Source organism: Taudactylus pleione, unplaced genomic scaffold (genome assembly GCF_031769625.1).
Source record: "Taudactylus pleione unplaced genomic scaffold, aTauple2 ptg000256l, whole genome shotgun sequence".
NCBI classification, from domain to species: domain Eukaryota; kingdom Metazoa; phylum Chordata; class Amphibia; order Anura; family Myobatrachidae; genus Taudactylus; species Taudactylus pleione.
The window spans coordinates 4633426-4642594 of NW_028284658.1; the positions used below are offsets into that span (position 1 = coordinate 4633426).

A 9169-nucleotide genomic window follows, 5' to 3' on the forward strand; every position below is an offset into this window, starting at 1 on the left:
TCTGTTCAGAGTCTGGCGGCTTCGTCCTCGGCTTTTCAGCATATGTTGCACAGTGATTTGCCCCCACGGGCGTCCAAGCGTTCCGTTCCGGCTTCACCGGCGGCTCAGTTCACGGACACGGACGTGTCTTCGGATGACGGGGAGATCCATGAAGACTCTGACTCTGATGCCGGGGCCCAGGAGATGGAGGCTAAGTCTTCCATTAATGTGCCGGCATTGGTTAGGGCGGTGCGGGCCATCCTTCACATTGAGGATGTGCCCGCCCCCAGGTCAAAATACCCTAATTTTAAAAAGGCCAAGGTAGCTTCGACAGTTTTTCCCCTGTCCGATCAATTGATGGATCATATGGCAGGGGCCTGGCAGTTGCCCAGCAAGAGGTTCCAACCGCAGAAGCGGTTGGCTTCGAACTATCCGTTTCCGGAGGCTCATTGCAGGAAGTGGGAAACTCCTCCAGCGGTGGATTCCCACGTTACCCGCTTAATTAAAAGCGCTACGCTGCCTTTGCCGTCGATCTCCTCCCTGAAGGATCCCACGGACAGGAAGGTGGAGACTTGTTTGAAGTCTATTTACTCTCTCTCGGGGGCGGTGGCCCGTCCGTCCATGGCCATCTCTTGGGTGGCTAAGGCCATAGAGAGCTGGGCCAATGCTTTGGAGGATACCTTTCCGGAAGATGCTCCGGAGATCCAGAGAGCGTTGATAGGTCAAATGAGGGATGCGGCTTCCTACATTGGGGAGGCATCGTTAGACGCAAGCCTGCTAACCTCTCGGGTGTCGGCTGCAGCTGTGTCGGCGCGTCGGTCTTTGTGGCTGAGGTCTTGGAGAGCTGACGCTGACTCCAAAAAGGGACTGGAGCCCTTACCTTTTAATGGGGAGTTGCTTTTTGGTCCAGACTTGGACAAAATTGTGGACACTCTGGCTAAGTCTAAATCAGCCTTCCTCCCTTCGGCTTCTGCTCCTACCAAGGTACGGAACTCTGCTTTTCGGTCCTTTCGGGTTCAGGGCAAGGCAAAAGGTCAGTCCTTCCCGAGGCAGTCGACGACCAAGGCCGCTTCTAAGCCCAAGAAGCAGCCCTGGAGTGCCAGGCGCCCTTCTTCCAAGCAGGAAGATAAACCTTCTGCCTGATGGGACGGGCCTCCCTCTGGGGGACCCCAGAGTGGGAGGCCGACTTCTTCTATTTGCCCAGTGCTGGCACAATACCACCACGGATGCCTGGGTTCGAGAAGTGGTCTCCCAGGGGTACGCCCTGTCTTTTCGGCACAGACCGCCCCACCAGTTTTTCTGCACGAGTCCTTCTCAGGATACGACGAAGTCTTTACAGATTCAGGAAGCTATAGAGTCCTTGCTGACAGCAGGGGTCATTGTTCCCGTTCCTCAATTACAACGAGGGACGGGGTTCTATTCTTCTCTGTTTCTGGTGCGGAAACCCAATGGTTCTCATCGCCCTATCCTCAACTTGAAGTCTCTGAACAAATTCCTCAGAGTTCCCAAGTTCAGGATGGAAACGTTACGTTCCATCATTCTGGCAATGGAACCGGGGGATTACATGGTCTCCCTGGATATCCAGGACGCCTACCTCCATGTTCCGATAGCACCTTCGCACCAGCGGTATCTGAGGTTCGCTATCCTTCAACACCATTACCAGTTCCGGGCGCTACCCTTTGGTCTCTCCACGGCACCGAGGGTGTTCACGAAGATTATGGCGGTCATGGCCGCACATCTTCGGAACCAGAATGTACGGCTACTACCATATCTGGACGACCTCCTGTTGCTGGCGAGTTCCCCGGAGGTACTGCTTCATCATCTCCACTTGACGGTCGCTTGCCTGCAAGCGCACGGGTGGCTGATAAATTGGAAAAAGTCCTCCCTGATTCCATCTCAGCGGATGGTTCATTTGGGAGCCCTGCTGGATTCTCGGCAGCAAAGGATCTTCCTGACCCCGGAGAAGGTCTCCTCCCTGCAGCTGAGGATACACAGTTGCCTGAGCAGTTGCCGCCTGTCGGTCCATTCGGCTATGAGGGTTTTTGGGCTCCATGGTGTCAACATTCGACATGGTGGAATTTGCCCAGTTCCATTCCCGGCCTCTGCAGGGGCTGATTCTATCGGAATGGAACTGGTTACCTCACCGGATCCGCTCTCAGTTGCTGGTGTTGTCCCCGGAGGTTCGGCAGTCTTTGGCTTGGTGGCTTCAGACAGCTCATCTGATCGAGGGGCGTCCCTTTTGGATCCCGGACTGGGTCCTGCTGACAACGGATGCCAGTCTTCGGGGTTGGGGGGCAGTGACCGGCTCGTTGTCACTTCAGGGTCGTTGGTCTGCGGAAGAAGCTCTTCTTCCCATCAACATTCTGGAACTGCGGGCGGTTTATCGGGCCCTGCAGTCGTCCGGTCCCGCTCTTTACGGACGGCCGGTTCAGGTGCAGTCCGACAACGCCACCACGGTGGCGTATATCAACCACCAAGGAGGAACTCGAAGTCGGGCAGCAATGTCGGAGGTGTCTCGCATCCTTGCTTGGGCGGAGTGTCACATTCCAGCGATCTCGGCAGTCTTCATTCCCGGAGTCCTCAATTGGGAGGCGGACTTCCTCAGCCGTCACGACGTGCATCCCGGGGAATGGTCGCTTCACCCAGAGGTGTTTCAGCTACTCGTGGACAGGTGGGGGCTGCCGGAGCTGGACTTGATGGCCTCCCGTCACAATCACAAGTTGCCCGTTTACGGGTCAAGGACAAGAGACGCAGGCGCCAGTCTGGTAGACGCGCTGTCGGTGAAATGGACGATTCACCTGGCGTATCTGTTTCCTCCGATATCCTTACTTCCTCGGGTTCTGCGGAAATTCAAGCAGGACGGCGGCACGCTCGTGCTGGTTGCTCCGGCGTGGCCCAGACGTCCTTGGTACTCCGATCTGAGGTGTCTCTCCATCGACGCTCCGTACCTTCTTCCTCAGCGTCGGGACCTGTTGTCTCAAGGGCCCTGCCTTTACCCGGATCTGGGTCGGCTGTCTTTGACGGCGTGGCTCTTGAGACAGCCGTCTTGAGGTCTAGGGGTTTCTCCAGTTCGGTCATTGGTACCATGCTTAGGGCACGCAAGCCTGCCTCCGCACGGATTTACCACAGGGTGTGGCGCACTTACTTTCAGTGGTGTGAATCCAGAAACTATGATCCTCAGGTGTTCCGGGTTTCCAGAATCTTGGAGTTCCTTCAATCAGGTTTGGACCTAAGCTTACGCCTGGCCTCTCTGAAGGTTCATGTGTCTGCATTGTCCGTGTGGTTTCAGCGACGGATTGCTACACTACCGGATGTTCACACCTTTTTCCAGCGTGTTCTCAGGATACAGCCTCCCTTCGTGCCTCCTGTGGCTCGTTGGGACTTGGCGGTGGTGCTACGGGTCTTGCAGGGTCATCTTTTTGAGCCTCTTGAAGCGGTGGACCTCAAGTGGCTGACGTTCAAGACCGTTTTTCTCCTAGCAATTGCTTCTGCCAGGAGGGTGTCAGAGTTGGGGGCGCTTTCCTGTCGCCCTCCTTTTCTGATTTTTCATCAGGACAGAGCGGTGCTCCGCACTCGTCCTGAGTTTTTGCCCAAAGTGGTCTCGAAGTTCCACATTAATCAGGAACTTGTTGTGCCAGCTTTTCAGTCGCCTGATCTTTCAGCTGGTGAGGCTTCCTTAGATGTAGTCCGGGCACTTAGAATCTATGTGGATCGGACTGCTTCGGTTAGGAAGTCGGATTCTTTGTTTGTCCTCTTCGGTTTTCACAAGAGGGGTTGGCCTGCCAACAAGCAAACGTTAGCCCGTTGGCTTCGTTCCGTTATTTGTGAGGCTTATGCACAGGAGGGTTTACCTGTGCCAGCCTCTGTTAAGGCTCATTCCACTCGTTCTGTGGGTCCCTCTTGGGCTGCTAGACGTGGCGCCTCCGCTGTTCAGCTGTGTAAGGCGGCCACTTGGTCTTCAATTCAAACGTTTTTGAGGTTCTATGCGTTTGACACCTTCGCCTCTCAGGATGCATCCTTCGGGCGCCGGGTACTCCTTTCAGCACAGGAGCGTCCCCGCCCTTAGTTGAACTGCTTTGGGACATCCCCAAGGTCAACCCTGTGGACCCCCTATGGACCCTGAAGTAGAAAACAAGAGATATGGTAAGAACTTACCTTTGTTATCTCTGTTTCTACGAAGTCCATAGGGTCCACAGGGCGCCCGCCCTGACGCACCTGGCTTCAAATGGGCTGTGTGGCTGGTCACCGGTTTTCCGTCTCCCATTTCTGTGAGTATGGTTTCTTGTGTGTTCCAGTCTTCCTTCTCTCTGTTTAGTCTCCTCCTCCGGCCTTAGCTGCTTACCAACTGAGGTGCCTGTGGCCGGGGCGGGGTATAGAGGAGGACGGACCCAAGTGCATCCTGGGAGCAGCAAAGCTTTAACTGCGTGGTGCCCATGGATCCAGATCCAGCTATACCCCAAGGTCAACCCTGTGGACCCTATGGACTTCGTAGAAACAGAGATAACAAAGGTAAGTTCTTACCATATCTCTTGTTTTTTGTGATGTGAAAACAAGGAAACTCACTGAATTATCTATAGAATTCAAGACTAATTCCACCCAAAACTGGAAATTCAGCATTTGTACACAAGCCATTGCTTGTATGAAAAAAGTTTACTTGACTCTCTTACACAGATGGCCTTTTTCCATACAGGCTGCATATTGTGCATCAACACAGGGGACCTGCTGGACTAGGTGCCTCGCCACAGCATAATTTTACTTCTCGAAACCCACCCACCCCAATGGAACATTCAGCTTAGATTGGAAATATCTTTCAATGGACCGTTTTTATTTAATTATTTTATTACCCTAAAACTAGATTTTAGCTGTATAGGATTTCTGTAACTTAGAGGCAGTAGTTATTGCATACCCACCATCCCTGATAGCTATTTATATATACATGAACAGGTGTTTCCACCTTCATTCCGGGAGCTTCCCCCACCAGCTCTCGACCTCTTTGACTTGGATGAGAATTTCTCTTCTGAAAAATCCCGCCTAGCACAGATCACGAATCGATGTGAGTAACAAGCACTTATGCTTCTACCTTATACCTTCACATGAGATGTACATGACTTCATCCATTTGCTGTATGCCCCTGATCATCTTCTAGTTATTACTTGCCTGTATACAATAGACCTTAGCAGTTTGTGTCATTTTAAAGTTATCACACATGCAAGATAGAGCAAGCCCATAAGATACAGGAATGGACTAATGTACTACAGAACCTAGAGAACCTTCATAAAAGCTCACATAGCAAACACAATCTGGGTGAAATCAAAGAGCGGAAAACTGCATGTCCTCTTGTGTTCTCATGGGGAGAGGAGTTTTAGACCCTAGGTAAAGCTGGCTTATCAGCAGTCTATTATAAAGCCTTTAAACATATACTTTACAGCATCTATAAAATCTTTTTGAAGATGTCCTTGGATGGAATAACTTTCAATCCTGGGTGTTAGAAGCCAGGATTACTCTAATACATAAAATGGACAAAGGTCTATATTTCTGTACCAGCTGTAGATTAATTTCCTCATTTGTCAGACACATAGGCCCGCACTCAATTTGAGCCGAGCCGCGATAATTTAACGCGGCCCGGACTTATCGCTGCCTTCACCTGTTTTGTAGGCGTTAAAGTATCACGCGTGTGCCCGCGTATCCCAGTATTCAATTTGAAAGTAGGCCAAAACAGGACCCGGCGATACTTGGATCGGCGTTAAAAAAAACAGGAATGTACGGGAAATAATCTTAGGACCCCCCTAAAGATGTCCAGACATGGGGGATCACTATGGGTACCCCCGTTTTTGGCTGCAAAAGAAAGTCGGGTTTTTAAATAGCTGCGGCAGGTGTTTTTTTTCCCCGACTTTGAAGAAGTGATGCAGAAGAGCATTTAGCTTATTTTTTTTGTTTTTAAAAATGGTCCCATCAAATTTGGGGTACATGAAATTGGGTACTAGCATATTTTTAAGTCCCAAAACGCATTTTTTTAAAATTCTGCAAAAATGCACCTGCCACGGCTATTTGCAACCCCAACTTCCTTCAGGAGTAAAAAATAGGGGATGACTATGGGTACCCCCATGTCTACACATGTTTAGGGGGTTCCCTGGAATATTTGCCGAAAAATTCCCATTGTGTTGTACCTGTAAAAATAAAAAATAAAAAAAATGACATAAGGTCTCCCCCCAAAAGCCAAACCAGCCCCAGGCTTGCCAGCCAGTGGTGGTTTCTAAAAATATGGGGAACAAAATGTGTAGGGTTCCACCGTACTTTAGAAACCAACCCAAGGCTGCAGGGACCAGTTCTGGTTTTAAATATAGGGGTATCCCCATGTTTTTTTTTTTCTACCTATATTTAAGACTAGCACCAGACCCAACCGATTGGGGTATAATGCCAAAGCCCGGAGACCCAATCACCGGGGCTCCAGGTCCAAAGCATTAACACCCCAAATATGTCAGCGCAAGCTGGTGATCTCGGGAGTCGGGGACCCCCCAAAGAAGGATCCCCCCCCCTCCTGAGCACCACATGCTTATGTTGAAGCCCGGGGCTCTTCCCCATACCCCTGATTTGGTGGGTATGGAGGTAATGGGGGGGGCCAAATAATGTAAAACTATTGTGTTTTACAGTGGAACTACAAGTGCCAGCATGCCTGCAGAAAGTCTTTGAAATTGAATATGGGGTAAAACCAAAACATGCGATAATGACATCGGCGGTAAATTACCGCGGATCCGGATTTAACGCCTCAAATTGAATACGGCCCATAAAATTAATAAGAACAAGATTCCATTTTCTCATCCTCTTATATGTCGGCAATGCAATGTTGTGGCCCTTTTATGTTTGTAACTTTGGATAAGTTTAGTATATGAGGCGATGTTCTTTACGGGAGTTAAAACTCTTTATAAAATCCTTTTGCCAGGGTGCTTGTTTGTAATCGGTATGATATACCGCTGGACGGGATGCTTTCGGTCAGAAGACCGACAGCGGCATCCCGATCTTCAATTTCTAGACTGACTGACTGGTAAGTACCCTAACCCCTCCCACCTCGCAGCATAGCCCTAACCCACTCCACCCCGGGAGGTTCCTAATCCCAGACACCCCCCCCCCCTTCTTTGAGAGCCCTGCAAGGCATGTCTTTATTGCTTAACTTCTGTCTGCCCTGCCTTGGTTATTGTTAAACTGGAGGAGGCTAGAAGCTGACAAAGATTTTGCAGAGAGGGCTGTTTGTGCTTATTGTTTCTTGTACTTGGGAAGTAAAGCAGTTGCCTTTTGTGTCTCCCCAACATGCTTAGAAGAAGTGGATTTTACAGAAAGTACAAATCCCTTTTTTCCTCAATCCATATTCCTCCAAAACAAATCACTTGTGTGTGCTGTACCTGCATTTCTTCCTGAGATGGATGTTCTCAGTATTGAATCCAACCTACATTCTTTTGTCAAACCCAAACAGAGTGAAGATAGATGAAGACGCTTGTGTGCACGCCTTACTTGGCCATTGATTGGCTGATAAATATGTCACTAGGTCTAAAAGGTTTTTTTTTTTTAAAGCAGGCCTCACACAAAATGACAAAGCACCGAGATCCCATAACTATTACCTTACAGCCTGCCAAACCACATAGATTATTCAGATCATTATGTCACTTATATGCTCTTTCTACCCTTCATGCAGGCACGGAAGATGACCTTGAGTTCTATGTACGGAAGTGTGGTGATATCTTGGGGGTAACTGGAAGCCTACCAAAGGGGGAACAGGATGCCAAACATATTCTAGAACACATTTTCTTCCAGGTCGTTGAATTCAAGAAACTTAATCAGGTATAACGCACACAGCTATTATTATTATTGTTATTGCTGTCAGGTTACTTTGTGTGCTGTTATAATGCCACTGCTCTTATTGATCTAAAACTATGAATGTTCTAATGCACCAATCAACTTATTTCAATGCATGTCTTGCATAAGAAGCTTAGTTGTGTGTTTTCCATGTCACTCAGTGTTCTTCTGTGTTTTAGGAACACGAAATGGACACAAGTGAAACAGGGTTTCAGAGCAGGTGAAACTCGCCCAATAATCCTTATGCCAGCGCAAAATCCAAGAGAAGAAAACAACTTTCATATATTTATACAGATTTTTATCAATTTTACTGTTTGCATTTCTCTCTATTTTTTGTGTAGAACATTGTAAATATGTTATTTGTATGGTGAAGGTACATGGTCTGTACTACATATTAAATTGATACATAAAATATTTGAAGCTGGGTTCATGGGTTTTTGCCCACTGTGGCGGTACTGTGGTTGCATGTCATAGTCTATTAGTGTTAGACTGGGACTACCTGTACTGAGGTTTACCATTGCTGTTCCTAGCATTTTACTGTGGTAACACGGCCGGAATAGCAGGGGTAAAATTCCTCAGGCACATAGGGGGGTGTTCAATTTGGGAGCGAAAAGTCCGTGGTGGACTTTTCGCTCAACATCGCAGCTTTTCCGGGGATAAAGTATCGGGCGCGTGCCCACTTTATCCCCGTATTCAGGTAGGAAGCCGCAAAAACGGGAGCCGGCTGAAAGGTAAGTATCGCAAAAAATTCAGGAATTTTCAGGAAATGTCCCTGGGTTCCCCCTAAAGATGTCCAGACATGGGGGTTCACTATGGGTATCCCCATTTTAGCCTGCTGAAGGAAGTCGGGGATTGTAATAGCCACGGCAGGTGCATAAATGCGGCTATTGAAGAAGTGAAGAATAGCACTTAGGTGTGTTTTTTTTTTTTTAAATAACTTTTTCCATCAAATTTGGGGTACATGAAAATGGATGCAAGCATATTTTAAAGTCCCTAAAGTGATTTTTAAAAATGCTTCAAAAAATTCACCTGCCTCTACTCCGGCACTGAAGAAAACACGTGACGCATATAAAGGAACCCCTCTGGATTTAACTTGGCTTTTTTAGAAGTGTGGTCTGTATTTTTTTTCACCCCAAATTTAAAATTCATTTTTTTTGGGGTGTCCCGTTTTTTTAATTTATTTTTTTGACATTTTTTTTAGGAGACATTCCCTGGGGTGCAGGCTATTTTTTTTTTTAAGCCTGCACCCCTAAACCCCAATTGTGCACTTTTTGAATACTTATCCCTGTTTTTTTACATTGACCTTTTCGCATCGGCGAAAAGTCAATGTAATTGAATACGG

At 48.3% G+C, this 9169-nt stretch overlaps 1 protein-coding gene across 2 annotated transcripts in view; it reads left to right on the forward strand.

The window, feature by feature from the left end:
* IFT52 (intraflagellar transport 52) overlaps positions 1-8241 on the forward strand; it is a 66785-nt gene extending 58544 nt beyond the window's left edge. The window contains exons 12-14 of one of the 2 annotated variants that reach the window (XM_088480603.1): positions 4924-5032; positions 7667-7812; positions 8007-8241. In XM_088480603.1, coding sequence (XP_088336729.1) covers positions 4924-5032; positions 7667-7812; positions 8007-8051 — 300 coding nt within the window. In that variant the 3' untranslated portion in view covers positions 8052-8241. Of the gene's footprint in view, positions 1-4923; positions 5033-7666; positions 7813-8006 lie in introns of those variants that run through there. The other variant, XM_088480604.1, reaches the window with a different exon arrangement.
* The last annotated feature ends 928 nt before the right edge of the window (positions 8242-9169 follow it).